The sequence below is a fragment of the Podarcis melisellensis genome (genome assembly GCF_964234715.1).
Source record: "Podarcis melisellensis genome assembly, chromosome: 9".
NCBI classification, from domain to species: Eukaryota; Metazoa; Chordata; class Lepidosauria; order Squamata; family Lacertidae; genus Podarcis; species Podarcis melisellensis.
The window spans coordinates 58,890,686-58,907,131 of NC_138541.1; the positions used below are offsets into that span (position 1 = coordinate 58,890,686).

Consider the following 16,446-nt stretch of genomic DNA (forward strand, 5'->3'; position numbering starts at 1 on the left):
CCTCCTCCTCCTCCTGCTGCTGCTGCGCCAGGAGCCTGCGCAACGACTGAAGCCCCGCCCCACTCTTTCAACGCATTATGCCCCATCCCAGCTTCAAAGGCGTGGCTCTCCTTATATTTGAGTTGAAGTGCTAATCCGGACCCGGCACTTCCAGAAGGGAGGGCAGCTGGTTAGTGGTCCTGCCCTAAGGCAGATCTTTATATCAGTGTGTTTATGTTTCAGCAGAACAAGCTGCAAACCAGGTCAAAAGACAGCTGGTATATAATAAAAGTACAATATAAATTAACAAAATCACAATATACTAATCGATCACATTAGATGATGTGAGGAACTTCAATTAACCTTGTGACGAGAAATAGAAAAGCATCAAATCAAGCCACCCCATCTCTCTCACCTAGGGTCTTTCGCCTGGAAGGACAGGTTATACCTACACTCTCACCTGGGGCAGAAACCGCATTTTCCTCTCACTGTAGCCAACCAGCTAGCAGGCAAAATTCTCATTAACCCCACACTAGAATAACCAGAGGCTGGTGAAAAAAGGGTGAGAAATCGTACAAACTTGACCTATAGCACCCACTCCTGTCTCCTCTGTAAGATCTACAACAGTGGGTTCTTTTCACCCTGGAGCATGAAACATTTTTCATTCATTTTCCCTCTGCTAGTGTTCCAGCCATCATGCATAGTGCAGATGAGGTGGATAGGGAGAAGTTTTGCTTCATCATAACTAGAATTCAAGGCCATCCAGCTAAGCAGAGAAAAGAGAAATTCTCAATTAAAATTGCAGAACAAATTTGCATTTTATTTAGTGATAAATTTATTTAGTGATATTTAGTTTAGTTTATTTAGCCCCTGCCTGCTTGCCTGCAATCTAGTTCAAGATTGCAAGGCTGAGGTTGGCGCCTGGTTTCTCATCTGAAACAACAGCTCTTTCTGTCCAATAGACAGCAGCTCCTCTACCATCCCAAATAAGCTTTGAACAATCCCAGATCATACACATTCATGAAGTTTGTGCCCTTTGAGATGCATCAGCATTCTTTTCCGTCCAAAGAGTTGTTTTTGGTGCTTCAAGTATCATGGTATTCCTATGTCAGTGGTTCCCAAACTCCCCCGCCAACCACTTGAAAATTGCTGGTGCTCTTGGAGGACCACTTAATGATTTTTATGTCTCTTGTCACAATTGTAACGCGCTGTGCCAGATGCTATATTATTTTTCATTGTATGTCAATGCTTCTTTTATTTCTTATATTGTATTCTATTGTATTGCATATTTCATTCCATAAAATCCAAATTACAGTATAATAAAATACAGTATAAGAACTAAAAGAAGCAATCAGAATACAATGAAAAATCAATGGGGATATTTAATGGGGACATGCCACAGGCCACCGGCATGAAACTTTAGGAAAGTCCTATTGGTTTCAGTGGGAGGCAAAAGGTTGGGAATCTTTTGGGTTCATACTCTCATGCTCAATTAAAGGTAAAGGTAAAGGTACCCCTGCCCGTATGGGCCAGTCTTGACAGACTCTGGGGTTGTGCGCCCATCTCACTCAAGAGGCCAGGGGCCAGCGCTGTCCGGAGACACTTCCGGGTCACGTGGCCAGCGTGACATCGCTGCTCTGGCGAGCCAGAGCCGTACACGGAAACGCCGTTTACCTTCCCGCTGGTAAGCGGTCCCTATTTATCTACTTGCACCCGGAGGTGCTTTTGAACTGCTAGGTTGGCAGGCGCTGGGACCGAGCAGCGGGAGCGCACCCCGCCGCAGGGATTCGAACCGCCAACCTTTCGATCGGCAAGTCCTAGGCGCTGAGGCTTTAACCCACAGCGCCACCTGCGTCCCTGCGTCTCATGCTCAATTACTTCTGGTTAATTATCACTTAACAAACTTAGTACCTTATGATATTCCCAACCAGGCAAAACACACCAAACGGTCTTTTAACTGAAATACAGTAAATGTGGCATATGTTTTGTGCCAGGTAGTTAAAGCAGTCTATAAAGTTTGTAGGTATATACATATTGGGAGAGGGGGATCTTCATAGTACAGCCAAAGAAAATGGTTGAGGATTCTAAAGTGGATTAATGATATTAGAAGTGGAACTAGCACGGTAGTCACTTTCGTTCTAAAGTCATAAATAAGAGTGTGACCTTCTGCTTTTTGCATCAGAGACTTCTGATTTGGGAGCCTGACTATCTGAAGGACTATCTGTACCAATATGAGCCTGCCTGTGCATTAAGATTGATGTCTGAAGGCCAATGGGTATTGGGAGCATGGCTTTTTAGGCTGGTAGTTCCGAATTTATGGAATTTTTTTCTCCCTGGAAATCCATCTGGCTCTGCTCCATCATTATTAGTTGTTGTTTTTAAAGAAACATAATGTATTTTTCCATGTACTGTATAAGATACCCCCTATTTTGGGGGACTCATATTTAAGAAAATGTGGGGGCCCCATGTATAAGACACCCCCTAATTTTTAACATTATTTTGTAGTAAAAAAAAAACCCTAGTCCTATACACAGAAAAATGTGGTATTTTAATTTTCATCTACATTTTTCATAATTGTACTTTGGTTTAACTTATACTGTTAATTTTAAGGGGTTGTGAGTTTTCAGATAAATGATTTCATGTTGTTGTGATTGATTCTGGAGTTGTACACCACAGTGTGAAGATTGTTATGCCCTGAGAGTTGATTAAGAAATATTTTAATAAATATTGATATCCAGATATTAATTTGGCATTCTAGCCAAAGACTGTCTTGTCATGATACAAGGTGAGGCAGTTTCCTCAGCAGGTTTGGGATACCACTGAAAGCAATAGTGTGGGAGATTGTGTCTTGGGAATCAGATTGAATTGATAATCTGCTCAGAAGACTCCCACTTATTTGCCAAGGGGTGGTACTCTATGTTAACTAGTAACAGAGGTTGTTGTTCTGAGTTTTTTTGTCTCAGGCAACAAAATGACTTGGCTGAGTCCTGATCTTAGTGATTCCCAATGTGCAGTGCCTGTCTGCCAGGCACCAGCAGAAATGTCTGGAGAAGACAATTTAGGGGGGCATTCAGGACTGTTAGTCACACATAGAATAAAATGCCGAGATCTCATTTCTGTCACAGTTGCTGTTAAATAAAGTGGGGGGACGGGACTAATGGGAACTCCTGGATATTCAAATACAAACAAATACAGTGGTACCTCGGGTTAAGAACTTAATTTGTTCCGGAGGTCCGTTCTTAACCTGAAACTGTTCTTAACCTGAAGCACCACTTTAGCTAATGGGGCCTCTTGCTGCTGCCGCGCCACCGCTGCACGATTTCTGTTCTCATCCTGAAGCAAAGTTCTTAACCCGAGGTAATATTTCTGGGTTAGCGGAGTCTGTAACCTGAAGCGTATTTAACCTGAAGCGTATGTAACCCGAGGTACCACTGTATTGTAAGGCACTGATCCTAAACAAGGCACTGATCCTAGGAAGGCACTGATCCTAAACAAGAGTTACTAGGATCTCAGAACTAATGAAGACAGAAGGAGTAAAAAGGGGAAAATTAGACCGAAGTTAGCTGCTGCAAAAAGAAATATGTGAAAGAGAAAAGTAAACACAACGACACAGAAGTTGCCACGGAAGCCAATGCCGCATTGCTCTAAACGGGTCCTCGTGGTGCAGAAATAAAACTGCTGGCACATTTCCAAAGCAGGGTCGGGTATAGTTTTGGGGGACCACGGGCTGAGATTCCTGCTTTGGGGGGGTGGACTAGATGACCCTATGGGTTCCCTTCCAGCTCTGCAGATCTGTGATTTCTTCTGTTGGGAGAAGAGAAATGCCTGAAGGAGGCGTCAGAAAGGGCGGAGGCCGGGTCCTTGCAAAGATTGGCTTTTGTGGAGACGATTCGCTGTCCCAGCCTTCCCCCCCCCCCCGCCCCACATTGGTTGGTTCTTCCTACTGCAGCCGGCGAAGTGGGCGGGGAGGGGATCTGCTCCCAGCTGCAGGCGGCTGGCTGCGAGTCTAGGTTTCGGACCGTAGTGGGAACAGCGGCGGCAGAGGGAGATCCTTCGAGTGCGCGGGGAGAATCGAGGCCGTTTTTGTGATGCGCCCAGGGGGAGAGGTAGAAAGAGGCATCTTCTCGAGCGAATTCATTCTCTCTCGTCTTCCCCTTCCTTTTGGTGCGTTGCTGATTCCCTTTCTATCCAGAGCGTTTTACCATCCCGCTCTGTCGGAATCCCCTCGACATAGTCAGAAAGTTCTATTCTCCTGGCTTTGCTTTATTAAATCAGGATTTTACTGTACTTGTTATTCGTCTAGAAAAACGAACGTAAGTATTCCTCAGACGCCCCTCTCCAACGCTGCAAGTCTTGTGCATCTTTATTATAATATACTGTACTGTATACACCTTTCATCCTAACGTCCCAGGGGCAGGCACGTCACAACATTACAGTACCTGGTACAGGAAGCCGCACTGAACTTTTAGGATTTACTTCTGAGTAGGCAGAAGTAACCTAAGGAAGGTTTTATCATAGCCACATGAGGCAAACCTGTGCTTCGCTCAGAATGATTGATTCTGTTTTGTCGTTCAGTTTTGTATCTTCAAAATAGACCAGGACAGGTATAGGTGTGTATTTGAAAATTAGGTTGGTGTCTTTCTATTGGTTGAACTTTATGGGAAGTTAGAACAGTTTTGGGGAAAGTAGAATAAAGCCTCATGTGATCTTTGTAATTATGGATGCAGAGCAGAGCTGTGTGGAGTTTGTAAGCTGCAGTTCAACGTTTGCATTTCATTAGGCCATTTGATGGCCAATCTTTTAGGCTTATGTGTGGTAAGTCAAATCTAAAGTACAGTGGTACCTCAGGTTACATACGCTTCAGGTTACAGACTCCGCTAACCCAGAAATAGTGCTTCAGGTTAAGAACTTTGCTTCAGGATGAGAATAGAAATCGTGCTCCGGCGGCAGCAGGAGGCCCCATTAGCTAAAGTGGTGCTTCAGGTTAAGAACAGTTTCAGGTTAAGTACGGACCTCCGGAACGAATTAAGTACTTAACCTGAGGCACCACTGTATAAGGTAGGCCAGCACAAGTGTCCCATACTACTTGCCTTGGTGTGGCTTTGTCTGTAGTATCTGAGCTGAAGAATAGGTAGCAGCACAGTTTAGGAATGAAAGGCAGGAGAGTTGATTGACTCTTATCCTGTGGGCAGGCCTGCAGGCTTTCCTGCACTTGTCCAGGTGTGCCGCAAATCCCCACTGCCTATGCCACAGGTTCTCCATCCGGGTATTGGGGCTTTAACATTTGCATTCAGTATTAGGGTTTGGTCTTTGGGAAAGTTCAGCCTGTGGCCTCATGGCACAAGCAAGCTGGATTTTCTTGTTTTGCCCCTATTGAACATAGTCACAAGAGACTAGGGCCCTGCGGGACTTGACATCTTTCCACAGGGCCTGCAAGACAGAGCTGTTCCACCAGGCCTTTGGCCAGGGCACAGCCTGACTCCCTCCTTTGGCAATCCTCACAGAACTTCTAGCCCAATGGTTGCCATTAATTTGATTGGAATTAATTTTAGAATGAAATGGTTTTAGAATGTTTTACCATTTTACTGTTGTTAGCTGCTCTGAGCCCAGCTTTGGCTGGGGAGGGCGGAATATAAGTAAAATTTATTATTATGAAGTAGAGAGAGGGAATTAAATTTTTAGACAGAATTCCAAACATTTATATAGTACTTCCATACGTTTAAAGAGCTTCCCATGCATTATCTTGTTGCAATCCCTTAGAACTACCAGTTAGTGTTATTGGTCCCCATATTGCAGGGGTAGAGGAGATCAAGAATGAGAAAGAGTGTGGCTTGCTTTGAGACCAGCAGCTGAATTCATTGCAGAGGCAAAATTTGAACCAAGGAACTCCTGACTTGTAGATCATTCTCTGGTGTGAACACATCATTTGATTTTCCCCAAATAATCCTGGGAACTGTAGTTTAAGGTTGCTGCAAATTGTAGCTTTGTGAGCGATAAACTACAGTTCCCAGGATTCTTTGGGGGAAGTCAGGTGCTTTAAACGTATTGAGTGTGTATTGAGCCTGGTGGTTTTAGGATTTTTGTTTGGGTTTTTTTGGTAATGGATTGGCTTTGATGTTAGTTTGTACTTTTAATAAAGATGGTGTGTGTGTGTGTGTGTGTGTGTGTGTGTGTGTGTGTGTATCCTGTGTTTTGGATTGTAAATTCCCTTGAGTTACTTTGATGATTAGGCAGGGAACTATAAAATATTTATTTTGTAAAAAGAGGAAAGAGTACCCAGGAGGCCATTAAGAGTTCCCTAGCTACAAACTAGAGATTTCCTTTGTGCCTTTAAATCTCCTGGGAGATGAGGCAGTTTCGGCTTCTCCCATCTGTTTTCCATGTGGGCAGTTTCCATCTACTTCCCTCTCCTACCTGTTGCATTGTAACCTAGAGACCTGCTTGCTACAGCAACCTTAACTAGGAGACACTAGCAAAATGGCAGCAATCAGCATTGTATGAGTATTTTGCTTATGGGATTCTTGTAGCAAAAATAACAATGAAACCAGATGCTTAACTCAATAAGCTGAGTGTCAGTAAAGCATGTAGGATCATGCCCTGTTCTAATGCTGAGTGAATAATTATGCGTCAGACTATGCTGCCCTGCACAAGATAATTAGGCTTCCCATTTTCTGAGTTGATTTTGTCAGATCATGTGAAAAGGGTTTTGATTTTGTTATATCTGCCCCACTCCCAGCCCCAATGAAAGAATCATAATCGGATTAATGCATGGCTGATGGCAGCATAGAGACCTGAAGTGCCATGTTTGTACCACAGCTTGTTTAAGGTGGAAGGGTTAATAAGCCTCGCTATGACATTGGGTTAGGCCTGCATTTCTACTTGATATACTGGCCTGGTTTTCACAAAATACTAAACCATGATTTAGTGCTTAAACCACCAGCCCTCTGGTTAACAGCCAGATACACTGATCCATTGTGCCACAAGATGAAGTATCCCCTCTCTTCCTCCTGTACAGTTGGTTTGCAGGAGGTAATGCCATTCATCATATTTTTCCCTTTCTTAAAACACTCTGGGTTCAGTGTTTTGCTCACCATACTGTAGTCCTATTGAAATAAACAGGTGTTAACTATGCTACATTGTGATTTATCTGCTAAGGTCTTATTAATTATATACCTTATAACCTTCAAACACAAGACTAGAGTTTTCTTTTTGTTTTGTTTTACTATATATTATATCTTTGTGTTCTTTTTCCCCTTTGTTTAAAAAAAATTGATTTTTTTTCATTAACAACAATCCAATATAAGCCACATTAATACAATACCAAATCTTAATACAATCAAAAGAGCCAATTACCCAATTCCAAATTAAACATTTTGGGTGACTTCCCATTTTCTGTTTCTCAGGAGATGATGATGTTACTTCGTCCTGTTCCAATCCTCTTATTTAATCCAAATAAAACAGTTCTGATCTTAATCCTTTATTTTAACAGCCACTGATGTGATGACTTTCGTTCATATTTAACTATGCAAGAAGAGTTTATATCTTGTAACTTTCTGTGTGAAATGTTTTTTTTTCCCAACATTCGTCCTTCCCTTTATTTTGTAATCTATCATTTGCAGCATCCCCCCCCCCACTTCAAGGATTCAATTCTTGTTGCACCACAGCTTCACGCCTTCTTGCTTTTCCAAACTGAAAGAGATCTGGTGTCTGTCCATTGCTCCGGGCAGACTTTCAGCATTGTCTTCTTTGATTTCTTTCCCATCTGTTAATAAGCTGTTGTCTCGCCAGAGCCATAATAATTCAAAGTTAGAGTCCTCTTTAGAGGGTAATGCCACAAATCATTCTGATGTTTTCACACTGTTCCATTCTTTCAATTAATCCGTAAATATTATGAAGTTCTTGTTAATTCCCTCTTGCGTTCCATTAATAATTGCATTCCATTAGTAGTTAATTCTTTCTTCAGTGAAGGTTTGCCGACTCATAAAACAGCATATAAAGAGAGAACAAAGGCTCCCCTCCACCTACATACTAATCCAGTTATGGCGAAAATCCTCTCCAGATCAAAACCTTGGCACTCAGTGGCTGATTCATTTAGCAGGTTATCTTGTCTTCTTCATCCAGAACACATCTGTTTCTTAAGTTCAAATTCAGATCCATCTTAAAAAACAGAAGTATCTCCACTCATGGTGGCTGCGTTGAAGAGTTTCCATTACTTGCAGTGCTATGCACTCAGTGTCCTGTCCTGTCCCGTTCCCCCCGCATTCCATCGGAACGAGAGGCAGGTTTCAGACAACCTGCAAGTGAAAGCTCACCTCCCAATCCTGCGGAGGGCTTGCAAGGATTATCCTTATTATTAAATTACCTTTAATTTGCTGCACAGCCGGTGTCCGCTAGTGTGGGATGCGCTGTTCACCATGGCAGCGAGTCCTGGAAGTCCATGTTTGTCTTTCTTCAAAACTGTACTATTACAGCTCTGATTGATAGTCCTTTTACTGGTGGGGCTTCAGGAGTTGGTAGGCACTCTCTCTATTTCGGCCCTCTTGTGTTTTTTAAGCTGTAAATTCAGCTATAAGCAAGGTATTTTCTTGGGCTTTCTGTGGGACACCTAGTATGAGCAGATTGTTCATTTTTTAAAAATCTAAGAAGGACACCTACACATCAAAAAAAGGGACACCCATAAATAGGAGACAAAAAGAGGCCACATATCTGCATATGGCAATTTATTTTTGCATATATACTAATCTGAGAATAATTACTATAATTTCAATGGAAACCCAGTGCATCTCACCGTCATGAGGAAGAGTGTGACCAGGTGACCTGTTTGCCTATTGCTGCTAATAAACAAGGCTGTTGATCTCCCTTATTAGACTGGACTTTAAATGGAAATATTCAAATAGAGGACAGTCCTCTGGCAGCTGTCTTCTGTAAGGTGGGACACATATCCCTTCCCCACATATTCCACCAATTTAATCGTCTTCACGGTGATCCCCGCAGTATACATGCTCCTTAGTTTTCCTCAGAAAATCAGCTTGCTCTTCTTAGTTGTCTGTGTAAGGAGACTGGGCCTCTGTCCTCCTTGATACATTTTAGTATTAAAGTAAGGCTGCGGAAGGGGGTCTTGGAGTCAGAGATTAAGCGTGTGGCTGATTGAGGATGTCAATAGTCTGAAGTTAACTGTTCTGGGGAGAGGAAACGTTCTGAATCTGACTTCCTACAGACTTCAGGTTCTCTAGGGTCAGTCTTCTGAGCCTAGTAACAATTATTTTTTGGGTCCAGAAGGAAGGGACCAGCAGTTGTACAGGTGTGTGTGTGGCTGAGAGGAGCAGGCCAGTGTGGGAGCCATGGAATTCTGGAGCAGCCATCTTGTGGGTCACATGACTCTCTTTCCATCTCTTCTAGAATTTGAGAACAGTGGGAGTTAGTTTATAGTTCTGAAGAGGAAGTCCCTGAGCTTAAGGAAGGCGGTTGCAGCTCAGGGGCGGCCCAAGTTTCTGTGCCAAAGGAAATCCTGCCAATATCTTCCAATGGTTGAGAGCCGCAAGGCACAGCCCCGCTGCTGTTTCTCCTTCTGCAACGATCCTCATACAGTACCCTCCCTAGTTATCTCTTCTCTGTCAACGGACCTGGCTGTCAACACTGCTTCCTTATTCTCCCTATGATTCCCACCCCCTTCCTTTGCCAGGGCCTTGCTTCCCCCTCTCCCCTTTCTCAGCTTCTGCCAGGCATAATACTATTCCTTTCTCTCTGCTTTTCAGCGATATTACTGCTTCCTCCTGAGCCTTAAGCCCTACCCCACGCTCCCGGGATCCATTTGGCCACTGTGTGGCTAGGGAAAGGGATGAGAGAAGGAGAAAAGGCACTCTTAACTCTCTCACACATTTTTTTGACTTACCCTTATAGATCAGCTTCTTTCGTTCATCTTTCTAAACCTGTCGGGAGCCGCACCTGAACTGCACGGCAGCCATATATGATTTGTGAGAAACGGTTTGACCGCCTAGGCCGCAGTCCCGTAATACAGTATTTTTTCATTTAAGAATTATGTTTAGAAAGCCTGCTGTGCTACTCCTTTTGCAAATCCCTTCAGCGGCGATGGCTAAAGAGTCGCTAAATGTTGTTGCATGAAAATAATGTTACTTTGCTTTGGAGCTGTGTGGATCCAGAATAGGTAAGGTGCTATTTTGCTTAAACCACTTGATTTGTTGTAGCAGTTGCTAGGCTGGAGAAATCGTTATGTGTCTGGTCGTCTAAAATGTGGCGCCAAGCATTTGAAAGGCATTCAGCCTTACTAAGCGAGTGGCACTGTTCCCCATAAGTAAGGGGAGCGTGGGTGTAGCCAAGGGGGAGCAGGGAGGGGCAGCTGCCCCCCAATAAATAAAAATCAATAAAAAATACATAGTGAACTGAGGTTCTGCCCCCCCCCCAACAAAAATTCTGGCTAGACACATGATGGGGACACCAATTGTCCCCCAGCAAATGCTACCACCCAGGTATCTTTGGCATCGTCTCTTTGGGATAGCTTTAGGTGTTGTCCAAAATGTGGTGGGATGAGGGATGTCTTGTGAAGGGCTTAAGGCTCCTTGGTAGCTCTAGCTACATACTGAGTTTTGTGAGAAGGCTTTTTGGGGAGGGGGGGAAATGTCCCAGTTCATTTGCACAACATCTGCTGAGCATCTGCTGTTTATATCCCTTGCATCACTGTAGGGCAGGGGTCAGCAACATTTTCCAGCCATGGGCTGGTCCACTGCCCCTCAGACCATCTGGGGGGCCGGGCTATATTTTGAAAAAATATATGAATGAATTCCTATGCCCCACAAATAACCCAGAGATACATTTTAAATAAAAGGACACATTCTCCTCATGTAAAAACACGCTAATTCCCAGCCCTTCTGCGGGCCGGATTGAGAAGGCGATTGGGCCGCATCTGGCCCCCGGGCCTTAGGTTGCCTACCTCTGGTGTAGGGCAAGGAAATATTTCCTATCTGAAGCTCTGGACGGCTGCTGCCAATCAGTGCAGACAGTACTGAGCTAGGAGGAGTAATGATCTGGTTCAGTATAAGGCAGTTTCCAACTCTACTACTTGGGTCATTGCAAACATCGAGACAGCAAAGAGGGCCAAGACTCTTCAGAGAGTGGTCATGGGGATTATCAGTTTGTTTTTGTTCTTATTTTTATTATGTATTTTGTTTTTTATATTGTCATTTTGTGTTGCAAACCGCCCCAAGATCTTTGGGTATAGGGAGGTATGCAGATTTAATAAATAATAAAACAATACTAAATAAAACTTTATGTTGGCCCTTACCGTGTTATTAGCTGGCCAATAGGGCCTTGCTATTTTCAGGTGTGCTTCTCGTTTTTTAGTCAGCAGTGGCTCTGTGCACTGAGCAGTTTCATTTCTGGCAGAAATGTAGCAGTGGGTGGCTTTCCTCTTTGTTGCGTCTCCTTGAGCTGCACCTGATTTTCTACCTGTTGCTGAGCTGTTGAATGCTCAGAGCTGCCCTCAGGGGCCGGGGAAGCAGGACCCATATATATACCGTACTTCTCCATGGTGAGGTTTGTTATCTGGAGCCAGTCCTCCTTGTGCAGAAAGATTGCGTAAGCTGCTTATCGACTTTCTCTGCACACTGAAGAGCAATTTTGCAGTGTTCCTTGTGGAAGAAACAACTATATTTGGGTCAGTTTAGGGAATGCAGCCCACCAACAATTTGACTTTCTTGTTCCTGTACGTATTTCCTGAGGAAGTTCTCCACACTTAGGGCTAGAAGGTTACGAAACGGAATCTGCCTTGGTTTAGCACCACTGATTTCAGCACATTACAGGAGAGATTTGCTGAGTCAAATATTTTGGGTACATAAACAGAAGGGACAAATGTACTGATGTGGTATCTCTGGGTGTCCTCTCAGCTAGAGGGCTCTGAAGTTCCCTTACTAAATGCACATGATAGACTGCAGAGTGATCTGGAATGAACATATAAGCAATCTGCAGGAAAACCCCAAAGGAATATTTTGGCAAATCCATATTGCTGAGGTTACACCTACACGGCAGTTTTTGAAAAGCACTGAGCTTCGCACTTTACTTGTTAAACAAGTTTTGTTTGCTAAGTAGCCTTAGAGATAAGCAGAGCTGTGGTAAAGAAGTACTATAGATGCTTTGGGTATACCTACTTGAAGACTCGCACCCATATATTAAAAAGGTACACTAATTAGAATTTGGACTTCGAGCACTCAGGATGTGGGAGGGAGGGAGAGGCAGACTTTCATTATTTTACGTCCCATTATATATACTAGTCACTCCTTCAAGTGCAAAAGGAGTGACTAGTATTTGAAATTGAATTCTGAGGTACTGATTAGGACACCTAAAGGATTTAAAAATTACCGTAATAATAAAATATAAGAGCCCCTTGAAACAGGCATTGGCCATTATGTCTCTGTTTTTAAGTATATTATAGTTGATTGTTAATAGGTTATATCTCTTTATTATTGTCCTTTGAGAGACTATGAAGTGATTGGGAAGAGTTTGGTATTATCTTCCATTTTAAGTGGGACCAGTTCTCACTGCCTGTGCTTTTGGTTTTTCCTTGCTATTCTTATGGTTCTGTGCATGTGTTGAGTAGTGGATCTCCACTGTCGGTGGGGGGGAATTATTTAACCACAATCACATTAATTCCCTGGAATTAATGCAGACCATTGCAGGGAATTTAGCCCTGAGAATTGGCCTTGAGCTGTATGGGATTGATCTCTGTTTCAAATTTTAAACTCACTGTCACAATATGTAAAAACATGGCTAAGTTAGACAAAGCAACACTTTTAAAACATGATAAGTTGCTCTCATACAGGTTAAGCATGTACAGTATTAAGGTGGATAAATAAGTATTTACTAGACTGTAATTTTATGCATGCTAATTGCCAGAGTCACACCATGTTTACTGTACTTAGAAAGTCCAGTTGATTTTATTCTACCTTTATAGCTTTGTCTCAGGTTATAATGACAGTTAAGATCAGATAGTATGCTACTTTATTTCTTTTAGGGTGATATCCATCATTAGTCCTGTTCAGAGTAAAAGGTAAAGGGTAAAGGGACCACTGACAATTAAGTCCAGTTGCGAACGACTCTGGGATTGTGGCACTCATCTTGCTTTACAGGCCGAGGGAGCGAGCGTTTGTCCGCTTCCACAGACAGTTTTCCGGGTCATGTGGCCAGCATGACTAAGCCGCTTCTGGCGAAACCAGAGCAGCACACAGAAACACTGTTTACCTTCCTGCCGGAGTGGTACCTATTTATCTACTTGCACTGGTGTGCTTTTGAACTGCTAGGTTGGCAGGAACTGGGACCAAACAACAGGAGCTCACCCCGTCGCAGGGATTCGAACCGCCGACCTTTCGATTGGCAAGCCCAAGTGGCATAGTGGTTTAACCCACAGCGCCACCCGCGTCCCTCCGTTCAGAGTACACCCATCTAAATAAATGGAAATCACTACTACTATGTGTAGGACTAATCTTGGATATCACCATTAAAATAATTCAATTCTGCTCAGTGTATGTTGGTTTAATTTTTAACCTTTAATGGTTTAACCTTTAAAATGTTTAATGGTTTAACCTTTAAAATGCATTAACAAGGTTTATATAAAGACATAATTTGTGTTCATATGGATTGCCGTGACTATGAAAGATGCAGAGATAAACTCTAATTGATGCTGATCAGTATCTGGAATGGTAGGTAGCTCTGGGGCTTGTTAAGACAAGACCTGGATCAGGTTATCCACAGATGTTTATACAGGTTCCAACATCTCTGTAATGTTTCACAGTATCAGAAGCACTTTTCTACTTAAACCTTGCTTGTGTGTTCAGTTTGGTGAATGATAATTCATGAACTCTTCTGTAGACAATGGATTATATGGTTTTCCTGAATAACGGAATCTAACAAGTTGGTGGGGCTTTTTAAGGGTGAAAACTTGTTTAAGAAGGGATGAATTTCTGATATTTGTGTACTACCTTTCTGTTTGTAAAGGTAGTTGATTTCAATCTCCCCCCATAATGTAACATTTTTTTATCTCTACCTTCCCTTCCTACACACCCTCTGTTTACCCTTCCCTTCATTCATCCTTGCCATCTCTTTCTCTCCCCCTTTGAAAATGAGCATACGTTCTGCCTCAAGTATTTATATGCCATTTAATACAGTATTCAGAATTTCTAAGAAAAGAAAAAGTTACAGAATGGCTCCACTTAAATCCATTGCACATTTAAAATATAAATGTATAGGACATAGTAACATCCTAAGCTTCACAAATAAGGTAATGCTAATATAGAACCAAACATCTACCTGCACCACTCAAATTGGTAAATACAGTGGTAGTTGGTAACTGGAAAGATTGACAGCCAAATCTAGAATAGAGCCCAGGAAGTGAAAGGGCAAGTCATCTCGTCCCAACCTCCTTGCTGTTGCTGGCATACTCGTAGTTGCAAAGAGCTCAGTTGCATTGTCATTCCTGAGATGTTGGAGTAGGCTGAACAAAACGTGGCTGCAACAAAGGCTGTTGGTTTCTGGCAGTTTGCCCCGTCTTCCCTGAATGAGATTAGTTCCTTGAAAGGTTCTTATTTGGCCCTAGGAAGTTATAGGTAACTAATGAGCTATCTGGAAAACTAGTTCACGGGCTGCAGATAGACTGCATTGGCAGTTGTTTCAAATCAGTTGCATACTTCTTCAGAGGCCCTTGTCCACATACCCTGCTTTCAGAAGTTAGGTGGGCAGCTGCTAGAGAAAGGGCCTTCTCTGTGGTGGCACCCAAGCTCTGAAACTTTACACCTAGCCGTGTTCACCGGGTGCCTTCACCTCTCTATCTTTTAGGCATCAGACAACGTCTGCCCTCTTCTTACAGTGGCAATTGGGATAGGGTGTACTAGAGTGTTAGAAACTCAGATATATGGTAGATGCCAAATGGCTCCTTGAACCAGGGTTATAGTTGCCAAAACAGAATGCTTCGTTGCCACTAAGGACGGCTACACAGTTGTATTTTTGAATACGACGTTTTGGTTCCTGAAATTCATTCCGATTGTGCAGAGAAAATATAATGGATAGAATTGTACAGGATGTGTTGCTAGCGTGTGAAAACAGTCAATAATATCCAAGGATGCCCAGGCATGCACCTCCAGATGGTGGAGACATCAGGTGCTATCCTGGCACCCAGGTGTCTTCACTTGGTTGCAAGTGGCTGATAGGCAGGTGCAAGATGCACCTGACGAATTTCAAATGCTGCTAAAAAGAATGGTAAAAATACCCACCAGAAACAATGGAAGCTCCCTGAAGGACCACAAGAAATAATGGGAACAGCAGATGTCAATTGATATGACCAGGCTCCGTGGAAATAAATATAAGCTACAATAAGAACAGGGAAATGGCTCCCATTGGTTCCAATGGACATTCTTGTTATTTCTTTTCATAGATCAAATCTGAAGTAATTCATTTGAATGCCTATTTGACTGATAATGAATTCCTGTCAAGAGACTTGGGCAAGGCCTACCAGCGTTGTAGGGATTTAAACTCGAGTCCCTCATGTTTCAAGTGCAATACAGTGGTACCTCGAGTTACAAGCGCCTCAGGTTTTTAAATGCTTCAGGTTACAAGGTTGAGAACTTTGCCCCAGGATGAGAACAGAAATCGTGTGCTGATGGCGTGGCGGCAGCAAGAGGCCCCATTAGCAAAAGCACGTCTCGAGTTAAGAACAGGGACGCGGGTGGTGCTGTGGGTTAAACCACAGAGCCTAGGACTTGCTGATCAAAAGGTCAGCGGTTCGAATCCCCGCAACGGGGTGAGCTCCCGTTGCTCGGTTCCTGCTCCTGCCAACCTAGCAGTTCGAAAGCACGTCAAAGTGTAAGTAGATAAATAGGTACCGCTCCAGCGGGAAGGTAAACGGCGTTTCCATGTGCTGCTCTGGTTCGCCAGAAGTGGCTTAGTAATGCTGGCCACATGACCCAGAAGCTGTACGCCAGCTCCCTCGGCCAATAAAGCGAGATGAGCGCCGCAACCCCAGAGTCGGTCACGACTGGAACTAATGGTCAGGGGTACCTTTACCTTTAGTTAAGAACAGTTTCAGGTTAAGAACGGACCTTCGGAACGAATTAAGTTCATAACTAGAGGTACCACTGTATCCTATCCTCTGAACCACACACAAGACAGATATCGTTCTGCACAAACACTGCAGGTAGGATAGCAACTGAAGCTACAAAGGACTGGGTTATCAGTGTCATTCCGTCTAAACTTTATATGTGATTTATTAAAAAAAAAAAAAAACTTCCCGGTTGCAGGTAAGGTGGTGGAGAGAATGGTGACTGAGCCATTTCAGGAGGATATGGATTACTTGGATCTGTTTCAGACTTGGTTCAGGCATTGTTTGGGACTGAATCAGCCTTGGTCATCCTAGCGAATGACCTGTATCAGGACAGGAGGAGTGCATCTTTGCTTCTGCAAATGTAG

General features: G+C 43.3%; 1 protein-coding gene across 17 annotated transcripts in view; it reads left to right on the top strand.

Moving 5' to 3' along the window:
• The first annotated feature begins 3,931 nt into the window (after positions 1 to 3,931).
• ATP10D (ATPase phospholipid transporting 10D (putative)) overlaps positions 3,932 to 16,446 on the top strand; it is a 61,992-nt gene continuing 49,477 nt past the window's right edge. For 3 of the 17 annotated variants that reach the window (XM_081924357.1, XM_081924358.1, XM_081924350.1), the window contains exon 1: positions 3,978 to 4,292. Coding sequence is in view for 5 of the 17 variants with exons in the window: in XM_081924353.1 (XP_081780479.1) it covers positions 4,068 to 4,143 (76 nt within the window). In the remaining 12 variants the exon portion in view is untranslated. Of the gene's footprint in view, positions 4,293 to 9,248; positions 10,145 to 16,446 lie in introns of those variants that run through there. The other 14 variants (XM_081924346.1, XM_081924347.1, XM_081924348.1 and 11 more) reach the window with 10 other exon arrangements.